Raw genomic sequence first — 26,526 nt, 5'->3', positions numbered from 1 at the left:
CACAGAATTAGTATCTTGGGAACCCATGTCATAGTTTCTAACCTCATGTGTAATTTTTAACATTGGAATTTCTTGAAAGCTTCCAGGCATGTAGTTCTAATGTTGAGTAATATGGTCAGATTTATTCAAGCCATTACTTGCAGGTGTTTGTGGTCACAGTTTTTGCTGGAAGGTGTGGTATAGTTAGTAGAAACTTATTGTATTATCTGTGTAAAGTAACCTGGGATCAGCACTGAAAGCCACCATGTCTTAGTGTCTCATTTGTCAAATGGGGTGACAATATGATCTGCTATGGTTTGGGGGAAAATTAAATAAGATATTAAAGTGCCTGGCTTATTTGGCATCGAGAAAGCACTTAAATGTTCCTTTCTTCCTTTTTAGGATCTGCAGCTTCTCTGGTTAGAAACTTGATTTTAATATTTGCCAGATAGCAACCAGGATATTTTCCACCAAAATATCTTTGCCAGGTTGGCTGGAATGTTTGATTCCAGTTGTCGGAATGTTCTCTTTGTAACCAGGGAACCTTCTGTAGCTGAATTCAGATGGTTATTATTTGATAATTTGAGAGTTAGCTAAAGAAGCTAGCATTTAATATATGTATGCTTACCTGTGTATGTAAAACATAAAATATAAACAGACAAAATATAAAACATTTATTACATTGAGGACAGAAAAGCTATAAGCAAGCAAATCAAAGGGCCCCGTGATCTCTGTGCCTAGATAACCCTTGTTACCATTAAAAATTTATATATATGATTTCTAAAATCATATACATAATTTTCTAAAATAAGTTACATATTTAAAAAGTTCAAATATTTCAAGAGGAACAAAATAAAAAGAAGTTAAGACTTTTTTCCCTGTTCATTTCCTTCCTGAAATACATTCCTGTTAAGTGTCCTGTGATTCCTTGAGGAATATAGAAGACTGTAACTACATGCAAATGTATAATCTTAAAAGAATATGTTACTTAATGTAATAATGTAATTATGAATTTGTATAATACTTAGGGAATATTTATAAAGAGTACATTTACTTTCTTTAAACAAGTGGGATCATGCTATGTATACTTCTTTACCTTCGTTCATTTGTTTTTCTTTATCTCGGATAGCTTTTCTAGCAGCACACATTGATCTGTGTCTTTCCTTTTAGTGGCTATGTAGTATTCTGTCACATGGATACACCATAATCTATTTAATTGATGGATTTCCTTTTCGATTTTATTTTCTTAACAAACAATTCAGTTTATTACTTTTTATCGTCTATTGAAAATATGTTGCAGTGAGGATTTGTGTACATTTGGGTTATATCCATGGTTTAAGTTCATGGCAGTGGTGATGGACTAGCTGCATCAGAGTTTGTGTACGTGCACTTGTATTTTGACAGATAAGCCAGACTGTCTTTCAGAGAGATGGTAATTTATACTCCTATAATTGGTGTATTAGAGTACCTGTTTTCCCATGCCCTCACCAGAAACTAGATTTAAAAAAAATTTTTTTTACAGTATAGTTGACATACAATATTAGTTTCAGGTGTACAACATAGTGATTTGACATTTACATACCTTACAATGTGATCACCATGATGTCTAGTAACCATCTGTCACCATACGAAGTTATTATGATGTTATTGACTATTTTCCGTATGCTGTACATTATTACGTCCCTGTGACTTGTTTATTTATTTATTTTTATTTATTTTTAATGCCTACAGCACCTGGTATTCCTAGGTGGTCTCCCATCCAAGTACTAACCTGGCCCGACCCTGCTTAGCTTCCAAGATGAGACGAGATCGGGCACGTTCAGGGCGGTGTGGCCATAGACTGACTTGTTTATTTTATAACTGGAAGTTGGCACTTTTTATTCCCCTTCACCTTTTTCACCCATCTTCCATCTCCCACTCCTCTGGCAATCATCAGTTTGTTTTCTGTATTTGTGAATTTCTGTTTTATTTCATTTGTGGTTTTTAGATTCCACATATAAGTGAAATCATATAGCATTTGTCTTTCTTTGACTTAATTAGCATGAAATCCTTTAGTTCTATCCACGTTGTCGCAAATGGCAAGATGTAATTCCTTTTTTATGGCTGAGTAATATTCTTGTGTGTGTGTATCACATCTTCAGACACTGTATTTTTGATTGTCTTTATTAACTCTGCTCTACTGCACAATTAAGAGAGGAGTGTTTTTTCCATTGTCATTTAGATAGGGCTGTTGGATGTATCTGGATATTTGTGTTTGCAAATACTTTTTTTCCAGTCTGGTTTGTCTTCTCATTTTCTTGACAGTGCCTTTCCTGGAACAGAAGTTTTAAAGTTTAATGAAGCCCAGCTTATTAATTCTTTCATGGATTGTGTCTTTGGTGTTATATGTAGAAAATCATTGCCATACCCCAAGATCATCTAAATTTTCCCCTGTGTTACTTTTTAGAAGTTTTATATTTTATGTTTTCTATTTAGGTCTGTTATCCATTTTGAGTTGGTTTTGTGAAGAGTGTAAGATCTGTGTTTAGATTAATTTTTTTGTTTTGCATGTGGATGTCCAGTTGTTCCAGCACTATTTGTTGAAAGATTATCCTTTCTTCACCGAATTTCTTTTGCGCCTTTGTCAAAAATCAGATGATTAATGTGGATCTGTTTCTTGACTCAGTCTTTTCCATCTGTCTGCTAATCCTGATGACAGTATCACACAGTCCTGATTACTGCTTTTATAAGTTTTGAAAACACATAGTGTAAGTTCTCCAACTGTATTCTCCTTTTTCAAAGTTATTTTGGCTATTCTAGGTCCTTTGCATTTCCATAGCAATTTTAGAACTAGCTAGTCAGTTTCTACCATAGTACCTGCTGGGATTTTGGTTGGGATTGCATTGATTAATATGGGAGAATTGAGTATGAACAGTATCGAGTCCTGTGATCCATGAACAGGGTATATCTCCCCATTTAATTTTTAATTTCAGCAATTTTTAAAAAATAGATTTCAGTATGTAAGTCCTACATATTGTGTGTCAGACTTCTCTATTGTAGACCACTTCAAGTAGTCCCACAGCTCACTGAATACTGAAGTTCGTTTTTTTGTTCCAATTTTTTTTCTCGTTGTTTTCTCTTGTACAGTTCCTATTGCTGTGTTCAAGTTCACTAATCTGTTCTACAATTCCTAATCTGTTAATTCCATATAATGTAATTTTTATAGTTGTAGTATTAATATCTAGAAGTTTGATTTGGGTTTTTTCTTTTTTCTTTTTTTTTTTACTATCTTTAATGTCTCTGGTCATAAGTTCAGTCTTTCCTATAGCTACTTGAACATATAGAATACAGATTTTATAAATGTTTTAGTGTTCTTGTTTACTAATTTTATCATCTGTGTTATTTTGGGGTTAGTTTCAGTCGTTTGATGTCCTTCCCCCGCCCTTTAAATGTCTTGTATTTTTTGGATACTAGATACTGTGAATTTTACCTTGTTGGCTCTTGATATTGGATGTCTTTGCTTTTCTATATATATTCCTGAGCTTTGTTCTAGGTTGTGGTTAAGTTACTTGGAAATGGTGTGCTCCTTTCAGGTCTTGTTTAAATTTTGCTAACAGGGAGCAGAGCAACATCTGTTCAACGTTTATTCAAAATTAGGGCCAGTTTTGTCTCACCACTTTGGCAAAAGTTTTTTGAGTACTCCTCCCAATGCTCTGTGAATGATGGGAGTTTTCACTCTGGCTGCGTGTGATTTCAGATCGTTGTCCCCGTTAATCCTTTCAGCTGGTTCTTTTCCAGGCTTTGAGTAGTTTTCTCCCACGCATGCGCTGATGATGCTTGGTGGAGGACTCAAGGACGATCCTCTACAGGTATCCGGAGTGCTCTGGTTAGCTCTCTCTCCTCTCCATCACTCAGCCCTGCAAATCTAACCGCCTTAACGTTCAGGGTTTTGAAACCGTTTTTGTTGTTGTTTGTTTGTTTAGGTTGGTCACAAATGCTCAGAGAAGAAGAAGGTAATCACATGTCCTTCATAAAGTTATAGCGTGAAAGTGAACTAGGTATCTTGGCTCTGTTGGTCTTTCTGATTTTGCAGTATATTTAATTAAACAGTTAAATAAATACCTTTATTCTACATAGTACTTTTTTCAGGAACTTTTCCTTCAGGACTCTTAAAAAGCTTTGGAACTCTTATTGTATCTGTTTATGTATTTATTTTTAAGAATATGGTTTTTGTTTTATTGAGTGCCTGAGATAGTATTGTTAGCCTGAGATCTCACGGGGCTGGTAAATGTTTTTTGGGGGTGTAATATTTTGACTTTTTGTTGTTGTTGCTTTTGTTTTGCTTTTTGTTTTTGCTTGCATTTGGATGTTTGTAATTTGTGCTTGCATTTTCCCATTCGTGGTGGCGAGCTCTGCTCTCTCTTCTCCTGTGCTGCTGCTTACATTTCTAACTGCTATCAAGTCATGAAATGAGTTACGACCTTGGTCTACTTAGTATCCAGCCCTTTATTTGTTGGGAATATCACCTTGAAAAACATGGGAGCTCACCACTTGACAGTTCTAAGGGAAAATTGTGTGCCATTTGACATGGTAAGAAAATTAAATATTTTAAGATCTTCAAGTTAACCTTTTCAGACTTCTATTTATTATGTAAACAATTATTATAAAGCCTTTGTAAAAAATAGTAGTATATAATTCAAAAGGTGTTTTTCCACTTACAACTTGGTGCCTATATTTGTGCTGAATATAATGGGAAACATTTTATACTCGAAATATCACATGAGAGCTTTTTAGAAATACAGAACCTCAGTCATCATTAAGACCCACCTGACCAGAATCTGCATTGATTCCCAGGTGATTCGAATGCACGTTAAAGAAACCAATTAGCATTTTAACGTTGTAAAGCTGAGATAATAGTATTATGGTTTAATTTTTTTTTAAAAGATTATTTTTAACAGATACATCCTGAAATATATACCAGTCATAATGACACGTCTAGAGTTTGCCTCAAAATAACTGGGGAAGAGAGTTTGAGTCAAAGTACAGGTGAAACAAAATTGGAATGTGTTTAATTGTTGAAGCTGGGTTTATTCAAGTCTCTTGTGTTTACGTTTGAAAATTTTTGTAAAAATGTACACGCGTATGTGTGCTTACATATGTGTCTATTTTGGGGACAGGGAAGAAGGTGGGAATGACAAAGTTCTGCAGATTAATAAATCACAGAAATGCTAAATAATATATTCTGCATGTCCTGTTCACTTAGCCCCGACTCTTGATACCCTCCCTCCCAGAAGCACCGTGCACGTTAATATTAAAGGCTCCTGGATATCTGGTTAAGAAACCTTCAATTTATGTAATCCAGAATTTCCAAAATAACCTATTACCACATAACACCTATTAATATCTTAACAAATACATCATTTCTGAGGAACTCACCAGGAACTCCATGTGAGGAAATAGCATAGACTTTTAAAATGACCAAAGGCTACACTGTGTTATAGCAAAAACATTCCACTGGAGATGAAACCTAAGATCACTGTGGATGAAGCTTTAGGGACAATGTGGGGCTTCAGATGAAAGAGGGAAAAGAGAGCTTGGTTCAGTAAGGGCGGGGGTAGATTTTAACTTGACTCTGTCAACCCTGGACTCAGTTTTACGCTCTACAAGGGGTGATTTTACTTAATTTTAGATAATGGCCTTCTCTGTTGGCTCCAAGATTTATAGCTCTTGGTCCCCAGAAGTGTTTTGTATAACTGAGTTAATTGAAATATTGAAAAACTGCATGTGTTGGGTGTTGTAATTGGCCCTAAGTGCTGTCTGGAGCAAGACACCAGTGAATTTTCAATTGACTTTAAAGCAGAAATTGCTTACTGTCACTTGGTATTAAATGAATCTCTTTGTACTGAATTAAGGGATGTTGTTTTTATGCATCAGAAAACTTTTTTAGAGGGACTTGTCATCATGAATTGCTATCAGTTTGGATGGGATTATCTTGTATTTTGTGGGCTCTAATAAGACATAATTAAGAAACAAGCAATTGCAGTGTATAATTGAATATAATAAAATCCGATTTAAAAGTGTAATGTAGATTTGGTTATGCTTTGAGTGAAGTCATCTTGTGTGATGATATACTGATACACATCTCAAATATTTCTTTAATTTGTGATTTTTAACAAATAGAATTATGATGAGGGTTTATTATTGTATAATTTGTTGGAAGTATTTATAGACTCCTCATCATACACAAAGTGTAATAGGCTTTCGAGACCTACTTGTCTGATTAGTGTTTATATTCTTAGCAATTTCTTTCCCTCCTCTTTCATTTGTACTTTTACCCTGCTCATACTTAGAACTGTCTTTAGTTCCCTTGCTGACATAATAGGTATATGTCGCTGTCAGGCATTTCTTAGTTTGGTTTTTTATATTTTAAAGGAAAAGAAAATCTGATGGTAACACTTCGAAATAAGGGCTAAATAGATCTAATAGTGTAATCTAATGTCTTCTGCTTAATAGCAGTTTGGGAAAGAAAAGAGGATAATGTTTTGAAGAAGCATGTCAGCTCTAGACTCTTGTGTCAAGATCAATAACAAAAAGGAATATTATGTTTTAGAAAGATCAATAAGCTAATAGTTAATTTTTGTCCAGCTGAGTTTTGTCTTAGAGTGAGGTTCCAAAACAGGTTAACTCTTGAGTATTGAAAGTTTAGAAATATTCAGTTTTTGCCCTATTATAATGTGTTAGAATATTTTGTAAATAAAGATTCCTCAATGAGTCCTCTTTCCATTTACGCAATTTATAAAAAGGAACATTGATTGAGGGGTTCAGGTGCTTGATGCGTAAAAAGTGCAGGGACTCTGTAACATCCAGGTCCTCTGCTCAGAGGCCCATTTTATGCTTTCCAGAATGGGGATCAGTAAGGAGATTTGATTCTTATTGTAGATTGTGCTCTGTAGAGCTGTTAACTTCCTGATAAGTGATCTTTGGATGTGTGGAGCCTTACTTGTAATTAGTTTTTCTGAGTTGCTTGAAGGCATTTCCATTAATTGTTTTGTTAATCTTTTTTATTCCTGGAGGAGAGGTCACTGGGTGCCAACAAGGAATGCCCTTAGTAGAAAATTAAGCCTATTAACTATTTTCAGAAAGTGTGACTTAATGCTAATTATTCTGCAGGTGTCTCCAAAATTCGGGTGTATAATGTTAAATATTTCTTATAGCAGGTTAATTAGTTTAGTTATCTGAGGCTGTATTAGGCAGCTAATTCTTCTTGTGGATTTGCCAAGAATCTGTTGCTATGACCAAGGGAGGGGTGACTGATAGCATCTGCCTTGAAAATTTACCCAACCAAATTAATACTGCCTTTATTTTATAGGGTGGTGTGTTAGTCTGCTCAGGCCGTCGTAATAAAATACTACAGACTGGGTGGCTTAAGCAACAGAAATTTATTTTCTCACAGTTCTGAATGCTAGAAGTCTGAGATCAAGGTACTGTCAGGGTTGTTTTCTGGTGAGGGCTCTCTTCCTGGCTTGTAAATGGCCACCTTCTCACAGTGTCCTCACAGAGCCCCCTCTCTCTTTGTGTATATGGAGAGAGAGGGGGCTGCCTTTTTTCTTCCTCTTATAAGGACATCCAGTTCCTTAAGATCTCAGTTAATATGTATTACCTTCTTTATAGACCCTACCTTCAAATATAGTTACTTTGGGAGAGCTTACACATATGAATGGGATGTGTGTATGTGTGTCACACTTCAGCCCTTAGCAGGGGACTCTTATTTGTTAATGTGCCCTAAACTGCTTCCAGAGTGATAGTCTGTCATTACCTGTAGGTAACCTTAAGGCCCAGGCAAGAGCCCTGGCCAGGTTCTTAATTTTTCATAATTGGTTGTTAACCTTACACTTGCTTTTCTGGATCATAATATTTAACCCACTAATACTAAATACTTGTACTGTAGACTCTCTTCAAAAATAAGTATTGTCTGGTCAACTTGAACTATTAAAAGGCTTGCTGAGAGGAGGTAGTTTGTAAAACATGATTTATTTAGCCTATAAATTCTCAAATTTCTATCCTTAGTTTAAAATGGATTACTGGAAAGCTACTTGAACTATAATCAGTCTTTCAAAATCTATAGGTCTCAGTTGTGTTTTAATGTTGTGTTCTTGAAGGACTTAAAAGAAATGCCCATGTAAAATTTATTACTTTGTTTTTAGGAAGCTGAGAACATTGTTCACTATACTGTATAATGCCTTCCTTATTATTATTATTTTTTTTTAATGCCTGTAGCATCTGGTATTCCTAGGTGGTCTCCCAACCAAGTAATAACCAGGCCTGACCCTGCTTAGCTTCTGAGATCAGACAAGATCGGGCGTGTTCAGGGTGGCATGGCCATAGACACCTTCCTTATTGTTTTAAGTGAAAGATTTCTTTTTAGAGTTTAAGACTAATTTAAAATTTGTTTCCTCACAGAAACTGGAATCTATCTTTATGATAATGAAGATTATGTAATTGACTATTTCTGTTTTTGCATTGGCTGCTAGGTACCTCAGAGTTAGATTGGGGGCTAATTTCATATAAACTGTGTTTGTCCATATGACCAGCATACTTGTGTTTTCCATTTATATGGCATTGTTTTGTCCTGCATCTCTTTAACAAGCTCCACTTCTGTAATGTCTGCATTCTTGTAGAAACCATCTCAGATCTTTTTTTGGAAAGAGATAGGATAGAATTAAAATGAAACTTGAAAGTAAATATTGTTATTCAATATTAGTATTCACTGTTAAATCTTGTTTGAAAGCTGTCATTCTTTACTTAACCTGCTAACCTGCAGGTGGCTTCAGAGGGTACTTCCAGAGTAAAAGCCCACAAACTGTACCTAATCTGGCTCCCAGTTTCCTCGCTGACCTCATCTCCTATCCCTGTCACCCTTCCTCACTTATCTAAAGCCACATTGACCACCTTGCTATTCCTTGTTTCTTGAACAGGACAAACATGTCCTGTGTCAGGGCCTATCCATCTTCTGTTCTCTCTGGAATCTGCTTTTCTAGATAGTTCCATCTCCCTCTTCCCCCTTTCTAGAATGCTCCATTCAAATGGCATCTTTTTCTGAGAGGCCCTCCCTGTTTTCCTTATGTCAAATAGTCCCCATCCTCCTATCCTGCCTTCCATTTTCCGTGACTGCTACCTCCCAGCCTCCAGGTGTCATATGTTTCTGTTTTATTGTCTGCTTCTCCACAAGAATGGAAGCTCCACAGGGGCGGATTTTGTTCACAGCTGTATTTCTAGCCGCTTAGAACTGTGCCTGCTAAGTAGTAGATGCCTAGTAACGACTTGTTGAATGACTAGATGAACTAAATAGGGTCACTTTAACTGTTTGTTCTTTCCTAGAGATTTTTGCATAGGCATTTGTTTGTGGGAGATAATTTAGTTGCAATTGGTTAAGTCAGGAAACAACCTTCCGAGACTTCTTCAGATCCTGCATCTTGCTCATTATTTAGCTTTTCCTAAGTACTTAAATGTACCTGACACCATAAGAATACAGAGAAAAGGTCTGATCTCAGTTCATAAATAAATATCCTTAGGCACTTTCCAATGGGAGAGGCTTTAGGAAATTTGGGGGTGACACTGTTGTGATTCTCAGATGATTTATTTTGTTCTTACTGATGTATAAGCCAACATTTCCATTGCACTTGATATTTTACAAAGCCCATGCACACACTTCTCCAGTCCTCACCAGCATCTAGTGAGGCAGACAAGGAAAGAAACAGATCCCGGAGAAGTTAAGTGACTTGTCCAAGGTCAGAGAGCTTGAAAGTTGCAAATACCTTACGTCTGATACATTTGATGAGAGTAGAAAGAAACTTTTCTGGTGTATTTCTAATGGTGGTATTCTGGATTTGTCTTCTTTCTTTTTGCATCCCCTTCTGTTTTTGAAAGTTACTGTCCCCCTTGAATGATGGGTTACTTTGGGTGACTAACCTTATTTTCATAGGTGTACTTTTTCTTTTATTTGATCTTCCTTTTGTCTTTTTAAAGAGTGAGATCGACTTTTGTGTACTTTCTCCTGTCTGCACTCCATTACTCTATTAAGTCTGAAGTGAAAGCAAAATTGCTCCATAGAAGGAGCCACTGATAGTGACGAGTTATTTTCCTTTTAAAACACTTGACCGGCTACACTGAAATATAGAAACTGATATAAAAAATGAAAGCTGACAAATTCCATTTTAGCTCTGCAGTTATTTACTCTGGGTTTTTATGCTTGTTTATGGGGCTTGCTTGGAGTGAAAGGCTGTGAATTCACTAGACCCATACAACATTTGTGTTCCTATTTGGTGCTGTTAATAGCTTAATATATGTACCACGGTTCTTTTAGCTCATGAGGTGAATAAATAAATTCCTTCCTGTGGGTTAATTAGTCATGGTTAGAGATGTAATTCATCATGCATGATGCCAGAGCTGTCTTAGCTAAAAATCCTTAGTGATCCAGAAATGTTTTTGTGTCCAACTTAACTGGAACCTAGTTTATGCTTTTCCGTTCTTCCATGAACTTGGCAATAGTTTGTGAATCATAATGGTTTTGAGATAGGAATGGAAAAAATCTAAAAATGATTCAGTATCTGAATGCATCTTGGGGTGGCAACTTCAAATTGTCCTCTGCTCGTACTTTTTAAATCTTGTCCAGATTCAAGACGTTACTACTAAAAAAGCTGCTTAGTGCTCTTTTTACATCTCAGGCTATCCACACTTTTTACATGTGAGCTGTGGCTTGATTAGGGTGCAGTCCTGCCACTAAGGAGCTTGAGGGCAGGAAAAGTAGGATTTCATAACATTTAAAGTGGAAAGGGCATGGGCTTTGGAGTTGAGTATACTTGGTTTTAATTCCATTTCCAATAATAGCTGTGCGCGTGAGTGCAAGTTACTTTACCTCTCTGTTCCTCTGATGCCTTATCTGTAGAAAGGGGTTGGGGGTGATACTACCGCACTAGACTATTTTGAAGATTACCTTAGGTTATGTCTGCAAAATAACCACTAACTACATTGCCTGGCGTATAATAGACACTTGACACACATCCCCTGCTTCATTCCACCTTCCTTTCCCAAAATGTAGCACACAGGGGTGCATGTAAATTTCTGCATTTAACTTTAAAGTTTCCCAAGTAGAAGATGAGTGAGAGTTGACTTGTTAGCACTTAGCGTCAAAGGGTCTTGGATAATTTTTGGACTAAATAAAACGAGGCAATGGAGTTTAGGCTAATGTCTATTATGGGTTATAAAACCTCTTCCTGTTTGGACTGGTCACACCATATTAGAAGTATGTTGTGTTTAGTTCTGAGTACCACATCTTGAGAGGAGAGATGGGGAGGCTTTTAAGAACCAGACTGCCCAGGATTGAGGCCTGACTCTGATACGTGAAAGCTCTGTGCCCAGAAAACACAACTCGGGTCTCTTCATTGGTAAAATGAGGAGTCATAATGGCACCTACCTCACAGGATTGTTCTCAGGAAAAATGAATTATGCGTAAACCACTTAGATTAATGCCAGGCTTGGAGTAAGTTCTATGTGAGTGTTATCTGTTTTTGAAGAGACCTTGGAGGAAAGCACATGATGGCTGTGAAGAAACGGTGGAAGAAACTGAAGGCATTTAACTGGGGAAAGAAAGAAGAGCTGAGAGCTCTTTATCATTTTAAGAGAAATTTTATGAAAGAGAGAATAGGCTTATTTTGTGTTACTGAAATAGGTGGGAGCTAGGATCAATGAGTATTATGAAGGGGTTGATTTTATTTTATTTTAATGAAAGGCTTTGTAATAAATAGAGCTGTTCAAAATTGCAGTGACTTGCTCGTGAGCTAGTGAACTTTCCATTGCACAGAGGCTTAGGAGGCTGAGGAGAGGTTCCTGACCTGGCTGGTGAGGTGAGCTAGATGACAAGTGTTCTTCTGCTATCAGTTCACATCGAGTGACTGGCTTAAAGTAAGATAATCTCACACTGAAATTTGCTGGGTGTTGGCAGTTTGCCTGGCAACTTTCTCTATGGAATTAGCCTGCTCTATGGTCTGTCATTCATTCATTTTGCAAATATTTATGTGAGACATTATATTTCTGGTCTCATTTTGTAGAAAAGAGGTTGGGAATGAATCTTCTTTTACTTGACACCATGCCATCCTTGGAGGAACCCAATGAATTAGGTTTCATTAGTGTTGAGAGACAGTTTTTCTTGGGAATGTTGTGTTTTGGGAGTTCTTTTGAGCAAAGCACCAAGTGCCCTTTGTTTTAGACTATCTTGTCAAGGATGTTTGTTTAGCAAACAGCCTTGGAGGACAGAGATAATCTCTCCCTTCAGAGCAAAGGGCAGCCATGTTTACTGTCCAATATAAAAGATTCAGTTTTCTAAGCTCAGAGTTCCTCTCCAGTAACTAACAGTGTGTGTAGGCATCCATCTGGGCCCATCTGTTTAACCCCCATGGGGCTTGGAGGTAAGGGGGACTGAGCAAATAAGTTGGTGCTCATGCTACTTGCTGTGCTGTGAATAATGAAGTTCTTAGCCTCTGACCCAGGAGTTTTGTGTCTTTTACCAGCATCCATAAAACTGCGATAGGCTGACTTGTTAGCTTGTAGACAGGATAAAAAATCACAGCCTCTTCACAGTTCTTGACATTAAGGATGAGTGAAGTGAGAATCAGGTCAAATCTCTTGCCCAGTGCCAAACGATGTAGTATTAGAGATGAAATTCAAACTTTTGTCTCCAAAGGGTGTCCTTTCCATTACATTGTAGAAAAAAGTTACCATTTTTACTGCTTCTCCTCCTCCCACTAGGACTACTGCTACTATAACTATGATAGCTAGCAACAACAGCCGACATTTACTGAGTGCTAATGATATGCCAGGCCTTGTTTGGTCTCATTTAATTCTCACCAACAATCCTATAAGGAAGGAATACTTACTATCTCCATTTTATAAATGAGCAAAATGAGATACCATTAACAAGGTCGTAGGGGCAGTAAATGGTGGAGCCAAGATTCTAACCCAGGCAGTTCGACTCCAGAGCCCACGACTCTAGCAGTTAGAGCATAATCTGAAAACAGACCAACTTGGGTTTTGAACCTCTGTACTATCCCTTACCCTCATTATGTGAGGTGGGGCAGGTTAACCTGTTCAGATCTCAGCAGCTAGGTCTGTAAAAAAGAGAAGGGAGACTAATAATAAGACCAACTCAAAAGGGCTGTTATGAGGATTAAACATACATTCTATAAAGTATGCAGCACAGCTGGTTCCTAGCAGCTAGTAAGCCTCTCTAAATATTAAGCAGCTATTATTATTATTATTTTTATCCTTGCTGCCTTTTCTTTAATTAAAAAAAAAAACTTTAATGATTTGTAGTCTCAGAAGTTCTCTAATTTAAGTATTTTTTTTTTTTACTAATGGCAAAATGTCATTCAACCCAGTTTACACCAAGAGGATGAATTTCAAATGTAGAGCAAACCTGGCACAAGCTATTTTCCTTATATAAATATTTTCTCTAAAAATGAAAATCGCTAAAACCCCCCACAGACCCAATTTACTCTTCAGTCTTTATTTTAGTAACCCTTTCTGTTTCCTAAATAACTCCTAAGACTCCGGTAACGTGTTGCAGTGACAGCTGACGCCCAGGAAGGCGTCCTCTCTGAGCCTAACATTTTCCTTAATGGTAATTCTACTTAATGTACAGCGTGAAACGTTTGGCAAATGTTCCCTTCCACAAATGGCAGTGGAGAGGAAATCATGCAAAGCATTATAAAGAAGGCAAACTGATTCTCCGTAGCTTTGAAAATTCCGTGGCTGTTTGCCATTACAAGGGAAGATAATAGAGTTAAATATCTAGGAACTCTTCCCTTTGGGACAGTTGATAAATTACAGGCATTTTCTGATTGTGCTTTACTTTAGATTAACAGCTGGGAAGGTTTCAGATTTAAAGAGCAAAGTTATGTATCATAGAAACAACAGAAAGACATGCTTAGTTACTCTGTGCACCCAGTATTGCAAGTAATATTGGTGGCTCTGTCTTTGAAACCAAATCCTCCATAATTCTCCACTGTGATTTACTTTATTAGTCAAACACTTGCATGCTGTTCTCTATCTGAAAGTAACCTTGGAGGTAGTTTGGTGCAGGATCACCAATTGATGGGGGAAGACACAGGATCTGGCATGATAAAGGCCTTCCTTCAAGTCTGAGAGTTCCCAGTGTGTTACTTTCCTGAGTGTGCCCCACGTTCCTTAGAGGTTTTATTTTTCTTTCATTGCCACCCTCCCCCAACTCATGCTAGATCTGATCTCTTGGCATTTATAACACATTTACAAAGTTCTTTTTGGAGGTTAGATTGAAGTCAAGACTGGTCTGCTGAATCTCCCCCTAAATTGAAAGTTTTTTATATTATGTGGCTCATGAATTAAGATCTTTTGCTCTAAATGACAGTTTGGAGAAGTGTATTGTACAGTATTTTACTTACAATATCTAAGAGTGGATATGTGATTGATTCACTGACAAACCATCTCCGAAAGCAGTTCTAATGATGGACTTTTAATTGATTGCATCCATCATTGAAAGCCTAAAATACCCCCCTCCTTAAATTAAAAAAAGATAAATGAAATAAATTGTGTTGAATGTATAAACTGACAAATCTGAGGGAATTTAATGAAACTAAATTACTGCAGCCAACAGATAAGAGAAAAAGGTTTCTTTGTTATGATTATAACACTAAATTAAAAAAATTATCCAAGAATAATAATAGAGGAAACAGAGATCTATATAGCCCATGTATCAAACTAAGTTATTGAAAGGTTTTTAATCGGTATCTCATTCTCTGATTATTGTTGATTCATATCAATCCTGTTAGTGCTGCTGGAAGAATAGTAAATGTAGGGACTGCCTTGTAGTATAGCTCATGTTATTGCTGTTGTAACAGGTTTTAGAATTAATATGACCTTATTTCCAGGCCGCTGGAGACTCTGTACCAAATTGAGGTCATTTAAATGAATGAGCTATTTGGAAGGTAGCTCTTCAGTGTATGAGTAATTTTATCAGTAGTACACTTTCAGCCATATATAAAAGAAGACCAACCGAAAGCGACTTAAACAATGGATACTTATTTCCCCTAACAAGTCCTGAGGTAAGGCAGCTGCAGGGTTGGCTGCTTTGGTGGTGACATGCCAATGACATCACTGCAGTAGCTTGGCATTTCTTTGGCTTTCCCTTCTATGATTGTAAGATGGCTGAAGTATTTGAGTATCTCAGCATTGTAATAATATTCAGTGTTGGGAAAAAGGACCTGCTTCTTGTTAATCTTCCTGCAAGCAGACTATTCCCAGAAGCCCTTAGGTCTCTGGCCAGACTTGTCACTAGTAAGGAGGATAGAATTATCAGGAACGACTAGGATTCATTCAAACAAATCAAAACCTGTCCAGACTCTTGCAGAGTTTATACTGCCTCTTATCTGATTAAAATTGGTATGCCAGGGAATAAGTGAAGGGAAAGGCTCCTTGGATAGGCAACCAACAAATCCCTTCAGGTGGTCTATTGCAATTTTCTATGAAGGTGGTTTCATATTTTCTGTTAGTAACTTGTTTCATTTCCTAGTCAGTGGGGTGAATATGCTAACATATTGACTAATTCATCTTTTCTTTTTTGCTTTTAAGTTTGACTCAGCTTTATATATTCTGTCTTCACTAGGACTTTATCTACCAGTGATGATGTGGAAGACAGAGAAAATGAGAAGGGTCGCCTTGAAGAAGCCTATGAGAAATGCGACCGTGATCTGGATGAATTGATTGTGCAGCACTATACAGAATTGACGACAGCCATTCGCACGTACCAGAGCATCACAGAGCGCATCACCAACTCCCGAAATAAAATAAAGCAGGTGAGCTTCCTTTCCTCTTGTCTGGTGATTGCAGCACCTTCCTCTTTGTCTAGGTGTTGTGGCTTGGAGCTGGGTGTCTGAGTATTGGCTAATGGTCTTCACGAGTGATTCCTAAGGATACTTTCAGGAGTTATGCAGGTGGAAATGCATATGCTGAAAAAGCCTGGCTGGAGAGGGTCACAGAGGGCATCCTGGGCTTGCTTTTTCCTTTTGTCTATCCTGGGCTTCTGCCATTAATTCTCACTGCAGGGTGAAATGACAGATGGCACAACTTGAGGGATACTGAAAAGAATCCAAACCAAAGAAGAGAGCTGTTTAAAGGCTCTAGAGCCTCTTACTATTAGAGGCTCCCATCAGTGTATCAAATGTATTTCATGTGCTCATATCACACTTTGTATGTGTGTATTGCTGTAGTGGTTGAAAATCTTTTTGAAATTTTACCTTCGAGTATGCCACCTAATTTGAAGTTAGTTGTGATTTCTCTGCAGTGAGTACGTAATTTTTGTGGAGAACATCTAACTTACAAATTATTTAAATATATAATGAAATATTTATGAATACCAACATTCTTTAATATTCTTTAGTAGTGTTAAGTATGTATTTTTATTTTGTAATTTTCTTTTTATATTTTGGAGCTGTTTCTTTTTCTCCCTTCTGCCTTTCTCCCCTTCTTTCCTCTTTCTGCCTCCTTCCTCCCTCTCTCCTCCCTCTCCTTTTCCTGCCTGCTTCCTTTTGTGATGGGTGCATGAAAAGCTCTTGGTTCCTGGGTACCATGTCTTTAGTGCCTAAAGGACAAGCGTTCATAAGGGGTATTTTTATATTTGGCTAAGGGAGGAACTGATCAAATAAATGTTGTATACTGTCACATCCTAGTTATTTAGTTCTTGGTAATATTCTGAGGGTCACTACTTTAATACCTTTTAGTACTCTTTAATAAGTAATAATAATTTCTACCACTTGTTGAACACCGATTCCTTGCCAGGCGTGGTTATGTCTATTCCTCATTCGACAAACTTAGTATTTGAACTCTGGTCTCCCTGACTCTAAAGCGCTTGTTGCTGGTTTTCAGGCAGTTTTAAAGTGGTAAACTTCTTCACCCCCCTTTTTAAAATGAGGCCCCTCTCATACCCAACGTTAAAGGAGGTGGTGCTCTTTTTGCTTGATGTTGGCATGACAGGTCTGGAGCCTCAGGCTTGGTCCCTTCCTCAGCAGTTGGTGGCTGCCCCTTAAATACTTCTGTGTGCTGAGGGCCACAGAGACCATTTGAAATGCACTGCCCTGTGCGATTTGATTGGTTCAGGGATTTCCTGGACTGTCCCTGCACAATAATAGTTGTGCTTATGACATTTTCATATGTTTTCTTCCCTGTCTTCTAGACCTTATATTAGGATTTTGTAAGCAGATACGTAAATTATTCTTCTAAGAATCCTGTTGATATCAGTTTCACCTCTAAGAGTACAGTTCCAGAATCAGTAAGCTCTTAATCTTTCTTGAAGTGTTGTGCTGACCTCTTTACATTTTAAAATTAACAAGACATTTTTGAAAGGAATACTATAATTCTTAGCCTTTACAGTGGTGAGTTCATCCTACGTATTTATCTGTGAAACTAGGTGAAGCTATACATCAGTTCCTCTAGATTTAAAGTAACCCGTAGTCCATTTTGACCCAATATACTAAGCCCAGGAGAGGTCAGAAAAATGAATTTGTAGAGCTGCTGACCTTCTGGCTTTGCCTCGGGTAATCACAGTAAGGGTGAAGGACCTTTGGTATTTGTGTTTTCTGATTAGTTTTCTTGACTGAAAGGACTTTGTCCTAATCTCAGGGGAAGCGCTACAGGGTTTCTGCCTTGACTCCCTATCGCTCTGAGGCGATAGCATCTTTGCCCAAAGAGTGTTTGCTGGTATTGAAAAAGAGTCTCATCTTGATTATTTCACATTTGTTTAGTAGCCTCAGTCTTCTCGCCAACCTCATTTTTTAAGTATGGTGGAGTTTTGAGCAAAAGAAAACCAAAAAAGAAAACTTTGTGTTTATCAGTTATCAAGAAAAAGCCACATAATTCTGTTACGACTTAGTTTCACTACTGGGGAGAGAAAGAAAGGGCTGAAGCTCTCTTCAAAAAAGCCTTTAATAATTGACAAATGGGAGAAGAAAAATGGTGGGGAAAAATGAAAGTGAATTTATTTTTATTGTATAATTTGACAGTTTTATACTGTGAAAATCCATTTTTTATCACGTAGGAAACACCAGTGTTTCCTCACTGATCTCCCTGTTGTTTTGGTTTTTAATTGCACTTCTGATTATGTAAGAAATATATATATGTGTGTTTTTAAGGTAAAAATGGAATGATTGCTAGACTAGATTATTTCAGAGCCAAGCAAGATGTTGAGAATGTGTGGATCTGAGTAGAAATTTTCTTTCTGCTCTCTGCCAAAAGAATGAATGAGTGTTTACTCAACAGATATTTGTTGCGTGCCAGCTGCATGCCTGGTTCTGTTTTTGATGCTGGGGCTGTAGCAGTGGAAAACACCAGTCCCGTTCCGCATGGCGCTTACACCCTAATGGAAGGAGACAGAAAAACAAAGAGGATACTTTAACAGCATCGATTTAGTCTCTGTGTATTAAGTGTCTCCTTTATGCTGAGCATTGCTCTAGGTTCTGGTGTATAAAAGTGAATAAAATAAAAATTCCTGTCCTCTTGGAGTTTACATTCTAGTCCGGGGAGACAGACTGTAAATTAATAAGGAAAATATGATATAACAAATGGTAAGAAGTGATGCGCCAAAGGAAAATAAAAGGAAAGGAGACTAGGGAGTTGCTGTTCTAAATAGATTGGTCAGAGAAGGCCTCGCTGAGGTTACAGTTGAGCCAACGCCTGGAGGAGGTGAAGGAGAGAGTCAGGAAGCCACCTCAGGAAGGAGGAATAGCAGATATATAAGCCCGAAGCAGGAATATGATTGAAATTGTAGGGAAACAGAAAGGTGGCCAGTGGGACTGGAGCAAAGTGGGGAGAGTAGCTGGAGAGAGAGGAGAACTGGTGGGTGAGGTATGGCAGAATGGGCCAGGTCAGGCAGGGTCTTCATCACTGCGAGGACTTCGATTTAAACTTTGTGATGTGAAACCATTGTATGGTTTTGAGCACAGGAGTGACATGATATGATTAAAAAGGCCACTCTAGCTACTATACTGAGAATAGATGTTAGTGGGAACCAAAGTAGATGAAAATGTTTGTATTCATGCTTTGTTACTTTTAAAAGGTTGAGATCACAGAATTGTTTATATTTCTCATTTTGGTATTAGTTTCATGTATGGATGGATTTATGTCATATTGATTGAACCTATATATATCCTGGAGGATAATAGGAGCCGACAGATTTGACTCTCTTCCCAGATGGTCCAAACTTTTTTACATCAGTCAAGTTCATTTGGAATTTTTTCTAGATTTAAAAAAAAATGCAGATATGTATAATTGATCACTCCAAGTAATGTGGACAGTAAGCAAAATACCCGGGCAGTCCAAGTATTGTAAAATGCATTGTAAAATTGATCAAAATGAGATGTTATTGTATTAGAAAACTTCAGAGTCCACAGTTTCTGCCAATGTCTCTCATAATGATACTACAGCAGCAGCACCAAAATAGATAAATATGAATAGATACAAATGGGAGTCTTGGGGCCCTATAAGTGATGTTTGTTGGTATTTGAATCCGAGTGTTTCCTCCTTGGTATATTAGGTGGATGAGATGATAGCATCTTTCTTTAAAGATACTAAGTCCACCTAGTGCTTATCCTAGGAGCAGGTAGGCTGAAGGAAAAATACAGATACTTGTCTCTGTTGTGACGTGTGAACAAACGCATTACATTTAACCCCAGTTTTGGCTGCCTTGTTGATGCTAGGTCAACCTCTTAACTCATTTTTCTTGCCTGTAATTAGATATAACTATACGTGATCATCAAAATGAAGTTGTTAGGACTTAATCATTGAGTAATACAACATTCATTCATTAACATTTAACTAAAATAATTTTGCGGCTTTTATATGAAAGTATACCTTGAAAGGTAGAATTAGATGGAAGAATATCCTTAATTTTTAAAAAGTCACAGTAGAACAAGATGGTTTTGGTAGGAAGTTATTTATAGTTCACATATGAGATGGAAAATCCTAGCTGCTTGTATAAGAAAGGGTAAAAAAGCCTCAAAATGGACATGCTAAACAGTGGGCAATAATGAGATATCATAATTCTAAGTAGTCGTCTGCAGTGCATTACTCTGCAACTCAAAAGCTGAGGATGGCCCTTGGGAAGGGTTGAGTGGAGCCTCTCAGAATTCAAGACCTTAGAATGGTAGCTAGAAAAAGTAAGGGAACAAAAGCCTGGGAAATAAGTTTGAAGGTAATTTAAAAATGACCTATAGTTATAAAGGGCTTTTGAACAGAATAGCGAGCAATGTTTCTAAAGTTAATTCTTTCTAGGAACTTTCTATAAGATTCTGGAAAAAAAAAAGGATGACATTTACATCAGGAAAATACTTATGAGAACACTAATATGTAGACTTATTTTTACTATGAAAAGAAGATACCATGGTAATTTGTACTTTTAGAATTAAAAATAATTTTTTATATTAATTTTCATTTACCATCCCTTAAAAATGGGGAGCTTTTCAGATTTCTGGTTTAGAATTTCAGTGATGCTGGCATACAATAATACTTATTGTATGTAATATGCACACTTAAAGGCATTTCCCCCCATTATTCTTGATCCAAATTCAATGCTTTTCTGATTTTATGACAATAGTTTTCCACCACCTCCCCCATGCCTGTATCCATCAGCCTCTCTTACATCTACCTCTGTCCCTCCTCTCACAAATGCTACCACATTGTTATTCAGAGGCCTGGTCAGTGTTCTTCCCCTCTCTATCTTTCTCAAGGCTGGGTTGCAAGAATATTGGTCTGCTGTCTGTATGATCTTACATATCTAGTCAAAATAAGCCCTTGGGCCCTGTTGTCCTTATTTTCTCTTTTTCTAGTAGTCTCTAATTAGAGTGACTTGCAGGTCTTATGTATTAAAACTGAAATTCTTGTTACTGTTGAACAGGTGATCAGGAGCAATTATGAAGTTACTAGAATTCTCAGGAAGCAAAGGAAACTTGTGTTTGAGGAAGGATTTCTGTACTTTGGTTTTGATGTTATGATTTGAACTGCTTGGCTCTTCATGGATTTATTTAAGGAAGAAGCAGAGAGTAACATAATTTTTCAATTTTAATTCTCCTGATAAATAGAATGAAATGAAAATGCTGTCACCACATTTATAAAAGTAGAACAGGCATTTGAGAAATAAATGTGTAATTTGGTATCTTTGTCACATTTATATGTTATTCATTGATGGACATAGTCCTGTTTCTCCCGTTTGTTTAAAAAATCATATTTATTGAGCTATTACTTACATATAATAAAATGCAGCATTTTTAGACTATAGTTTAATGAATTTTGGCAAATGTATATGCCCTTGAATGTGTTACCATCACCTCAGAGATTTCTCTCCTGCTTCTGCAGTCATTTCCACTCTCACATCTTTTTTGAAGCAACTACTGATTTAAAATGATCACTATAGATTATTTTTGCCTATTCTAGGTCATCCAGTATATACTCTTTTGCATCTAGCTTCTTTTACTCAGCATGTTTTTGAGATACTTCATATTTCTTTTATTGCTGACTAGTATCCCCTCAGTCCCTCAATTTTTAAAATAACATCTCCTCATAATTGACTTTCAAGTAAAAAAACAAAAAACAAAAAACTAAAGCCTCAGGGAAATTTATTATTAAAAGTTCTTAATGCTTCTCACGTCTTCAGCTTTGGTTAACTAACTCAGTTTAGGGAATAATTTTGGTGATGTTCATTTTTCACACAGTCTGATGCCCCCAGTGCTACCATCCTTTTTATTTTTCCTTCATTTACTAAGTAAAAGTGAGAAGGGAGTTGATTAACTCTTTCCATGGTAACCATTACAGAGGAAAAAGCTGAGATTTATAGAACCAAGATGATATGAGTAGAATATCAGAAATCAAATTCTAAGATTTTAACTAAGATTTAAAATACAATGGACTTAATAACTAGAATTCTTAACCCAGAGACCAAGAGTGTCAAGGGGATCTGGGACTGGCCTTGAGAAGTGTTTTAAAAAATCAGATAAAACCACAAACGCTGATAAAAAAACAAAAACAAAAACAAACCCAGCACTCCCCTACCTCAACCTACCCCAGTCCCAATTCCAACACTTCAGAGGCATTGACTTTTTACTCTTTTAGTGTTTTTTTTTTCCAGATATTTCTATTTCTGTATTTCTGAGTAATATATTTATACTATTTTTCTCGATTGTCCTATTTTTGACACTGTATATGAACTTCCAGCTATGGAAGATGAGGATTTAGTCACTTTCCCACTCTTTCTCCCATTCTTCCACATCTTCCCTCCTCCTCTCTATACAGTTGTATCCTAGTTTATGGTTAAATACATAGTGCTCACTTTGTTATAACTACGTAAGTATTTACATCTAAGCCATCCAGAATACTGTTTTTGCTTGTATAATTTTGTTGCTTTCCTTCGAGTCAGTGACTGAATAATGCTGTTGCCTTTTTTCTGCATCGGAGTCCCTAGCCCCATTCCCTGAATCCTGGTTTTCTCTTGTATTGACAGAGCACTTTCTTCAGTAGCTTGCTGAGATAATGGTACTCATAAGGTTATTTTTTGCATGTCTGATATGCATTCTGATTCACAATCTATTTTATGGGTTCTGTTCCCCACTTTGAAAGCTTTTAAGAAATTGTCTCTTTATTCCTTGTGTTCTTACATGTCAGGATAATGTGCCCTGGCTTGGGTCTCTGTTTCACTCCATTGTTTTCAACACTTGGTGTTCTTTTTTAGTCTGAAAACTAATGCCTTCTGGGTAATTTTCTTCCGTTGGTGTTTTTATCCACTTCATATTTTTTCTTTCCCTCCCCTGGAAGTCCTGTTTGGCAAGTATTGGATCTCTTGGATCAATCCCTTCATTTTCTTTTATCTCTTTTTTACCTGTGTCTTTGGATATTTGTTCAAGGGTATCTTCTAGCCTTTGTAGTGGATTTTTTAAATAATATTTTTAATTTTGAAGAGTTTTTTTATTCTTGAGCTTTTTTTTTTAATAGCATCTTGTTCTTGTTTCTTTGATGTAATATCTTATTTTTCCTAAGAATAGTATAGTTTTTTTTTTCTGTTGTTTAGTTTGTTCCCTCCAATATTTTTTTCTTTTTGTTTGTTTTGATTCCTGTCTTTCGATATTATAGACTTTCCTTGACTGGTGATCCTTACTTAACTATTTGCATGTAAGAGGGAGACACTACAAAGGTGATTGAGCAGGGACCCAGCAGTTTCCTTGGTGAAACCTCAAATGTCCCTATCTAGAGTCTTTATACTTGGTCATGGGAAAGCCATAAGTTCCCATGTTGGGGCTGAAAGTCAAGCTGGAGCCAACTGTGGAAGGAGGGTGGGGCCCTGGGGGCTGAGGATCTTACTGTTCCAAAGGCCCTTGACTTCATGCTCCTTTTTCTATCCAGTGCCTCACACCCTCCCCTCAGCTGTGTGTCTGGTCTAGATCCTTTTTGATTCAGTTTCTTCAGATCATAAACCTTCTATTTGGCCATTGTTGGGGTGGGGAGGGAATTACCTGTCTTTGTGATTTGATGAGGATTTAGGGCTTATAATACTCCTTATAGAAAGTTTTAACCCTTCAGTATTCTTGGTGCTGCCTTTTCAGTGTTACCAAACCCCTCTCCAGGCTAAGATTTTTCAGATTCCTCTGCTAATTTGGTTACCTACCATCCACTGTCTTGCCAGCTTCTGAAGTGTTGTCACCATCTCTTATTTGCTGTTCCTACCTCTCTGTTCTTTTTTCTTGGGGCTTTATGTTTGAAAGTAATTCTTTTGCTATCATTTTGGTGAGATTTCAGGAAGGAGTACAGGTAATTAGGACTATCTTCAACAAACTTTCAAAGTGGTCTCTGACTCTTCCAAAAGCTGATAATGTTCCATTTTTTTTTTTTTTTTAGGATTGAAAAATCTCCTTATTCAGAGTTCTTTTTCCATTGGAGAGTTTCATAAAAGTATGATTTAGGTATTGTCCTAAAGTTGTAGGAATAGATGAAATGCTTTTTTTCAAGAAACCTTCTAATCTTAACATTCTATCTTAATATTTTCTGTGTTTGTTGGAAAAATGTTGAAATTTAGCTTTATAATCACCAGAAGTATAGTGTCAGTTTGTGCACCCCACGGCATCTTGTAGAAGACGGATTTTCAGTTATCAAAAGCATTGTAGATTTTCTAGGGTGATGAAAGTGACCTGTATGTTGCTGGTTTGAATTATACAGATGTATGCATTTTCTGAACTCACCAAGTGGTACATTGGAGATGTTTCCATGCATAAATTTTACCTCAGACAAAAATAAGACTGTAAACAAATATTAAATTTTAATTTAAATCAAAATATAAGGAATATCAAAAGTATATGAAAGTAGTTCTGTGATTTGTGAAAGGTCATTTTTCAGTTTATTTTGATCTTATTTTTCCATGTTGTAAAAATTAAAGATTTAAGGTGAAAATGAAAATGGACTCATCATGTACATTGTGACTACCCCTCCCTGCTCCTTTCTGGCTCCTTCAGTTGTGTTAAGCTGTGCCTGTGTTGGTCACTAAACTATACAAATCTATGAGAACACTTGTGATTGTCTTCATATTTAAAAATCAAAGTGCATGGAAAAACTTTATGTCCTAATTTCTTTTATTTTGAGATTATCTCTGGATGTGCCTACTCTTTTCTGGAATCTAGCCTTATTTTCATTTTAGTCAGTTGAGATGAATGCCAGTCCCTTGGTTGAAAGATTCAGCTAAAGTTCTTGATCTAACAGGATGGACCACGTGACCTATTAGCTTGACTAGGAAGTACGAAAGAAGAATGGGAAGAAATAATAGCACGGACTCTCATATCAATTGTTCCTTTTTGAACATATTAATGTCATTGTGGTAATTCACATTTTCAGAGTACTTTATATCCAAAGTAATTTTTTCTAGATTCACTCAAAGGTAGAGTAGGAGTAGTTTTCTCATTTCACAGGAGAGAAAATACAGACACAGAGAAGTGGAGAGGTACCCAAGTGAGTCAGCGTCAGAACCAGGATTAGAATTTTGTAAGCTGACCAACCAAGGGGAATATGTGGGAGTGGGAACAAGGACCTGTTACTTACAGTAGTACCAGTGAAGGATACTAACCAGCTTTTGGGTTTAGGCTGGCAAGACTTTGGACTGACCCAACATTGAATCTGATTTATTGTAGGTCAAAGAGAATCTGCTTTCATGCAAGATGCTGTTGCACTGCAAACGGGATGAGCTTCGGAAATTGTGGATTGAAGGAATTGAACATAAGCATGTACTGAACCTGTTGGATGAGATTGAGAATATCAAGCAAGTGCCTCAGAAGCTGGAACAGTGCATGGCCAGCAAGCACTATCTCAGTGCCACCGACATGCTGGTAAGAGAACAGCCTGCACTCATGGCCACTTCTGCTAAGATATCAAAGCATTCCTTTTGTTCTCTCTGAATTCTGTAATTCACGTAGCACATTACCAACTGCCCTCTTGGGATTCATGAGCCTTTGCAGGTAAAGCCTGGCTGATTCTCTTCCTAATTCCAGTGTTTGGAATGGTAGGCGATTATTATTTATATATTGTCTGCCCTTGGAACAATGGCAAGAAATATAATGGTAAGAAATCAGTACTTTAATCATGTTGGAATAGTAATGAGAGGTGTTTTAGCTTCAGAGGAAGATAGTTTCATTTTAAAGAATGGAATCTACATGAAAGAGAACTTTAAGAGATTTGTAAACTTGATGTTCCACAAATTCTTTGAAAGAATTTTTACATTAGGGCTCTGTTTTTTCCTTTATATTGATTGATAAGAAATAAAATAATTTGGGGGGAGTAATTATGGAAGTAACTTTGTTAAGCAGAAGCACTCCACAGCTTAGCCTTTAGTCTTGATCTTAATCTGTTCTGCTACTTTTTGAATTAAAAATGAAATTCAGAGAAGGTCTCAACTAGTGGTGCATGTGGCTGAGCATCAGGAAGATGAATAAAAAGTAAAAACACACATCTTGCTGTCTAGTCACCCTAACTTTCCCGGGGCCTGTGGCTCTTGGAGAGGGCTGCTCTGTCGACCTCCCCACCCCACACAGACACCTCCCCTCCATCTCATTCCAAGTTGTCTGAGGACTACAGAAGCCCTCAGTAGCAGATGGAGTGTATTTGAATTTTCTTTTCCATGACAGGTGAAAGTCTCATCTTTGTTTCACCAAATTAGATTGGCTCTAACTCTGGAAAAGGTACTGAGAGGAATTATTGGGAGAAATGGGTTAAATCTTCTAATTGGTTCTAATTCATTTAGACTTTCAAGAAGAATTTTGCCATAAGTCCCTCATAAGAGGCTTTTAAGGAAATCTGGTATCCTAGAGGTGAGACGTGCCATGATATTCTATCATGTATTAAAACCGGTTATGTAGTGGGAGTGGATAGTCTGTTTCTACAGTGGAAGGAGGTTAATAACGATCTGCTCTTGGGTGGCAGAAGAATTGGATCTTTTCAGTATCTTGTTCATAGTGACATCTG

The 26,526-nt window shown here is 37.1% G+C and overlaps 1 protein-coding gene and 2 pseudogenes across 1 annotated transcript in view; 1 reads left to right on the top strand and 2 right to left on the bottom strand.

Annotated features, from left to right (window-relative positions):
• The window catches only part of EXOC4 (exocyst complex component 4), a 640,998-nt gene that overhangs the window by 4,614 nt on the left and 609,858 nt on the right, over nt 1-26,526 (top strand). Inside the window, exons 2-3 of the mRNA XM_039860921.1 lie at nt 15,653-15,842; nt 25,200-25,394. Of these exons, the coding sequence (XP_039716855.1) occupies nt 15,653-15,842; nt 25,200-25,394 (385 nt within the window). The remainder of the gene's footprint in view (nt 1-15,652; nt 15,843-25,199; nt 25,395-26,526) is intronic.
• LOC120601410 (uncharacterized) lies at nt 1,702-1,820 on the bottom strand (annotated as a pseudogene).
• On the bottom strand, nt 8,227-8,345 carry LOC120601347 (uncharacterized; annotated as a pseudogene).

The sequence above is a fragment of the Pteropus medius genome, unplaced genomic scaffold (genome assembly GCF_902729225.1).
Source record: "Pteropus medius unplaced genomic scaffold, Ma_sr-lr_union100, whole genome shotgun sequence".
Classification (NCBI taxonomy): domain Eukaryota; kingdom Metazoa; phylum Chordata; class Mammalia; order Chiroptera; family Pteropodidae; genus Pteropus; species Pteropus medius.
Note: the sequence above shows the minus strand (reverse complement) of the source record. Positions and strands in the feature narration are given on the sequence as shown.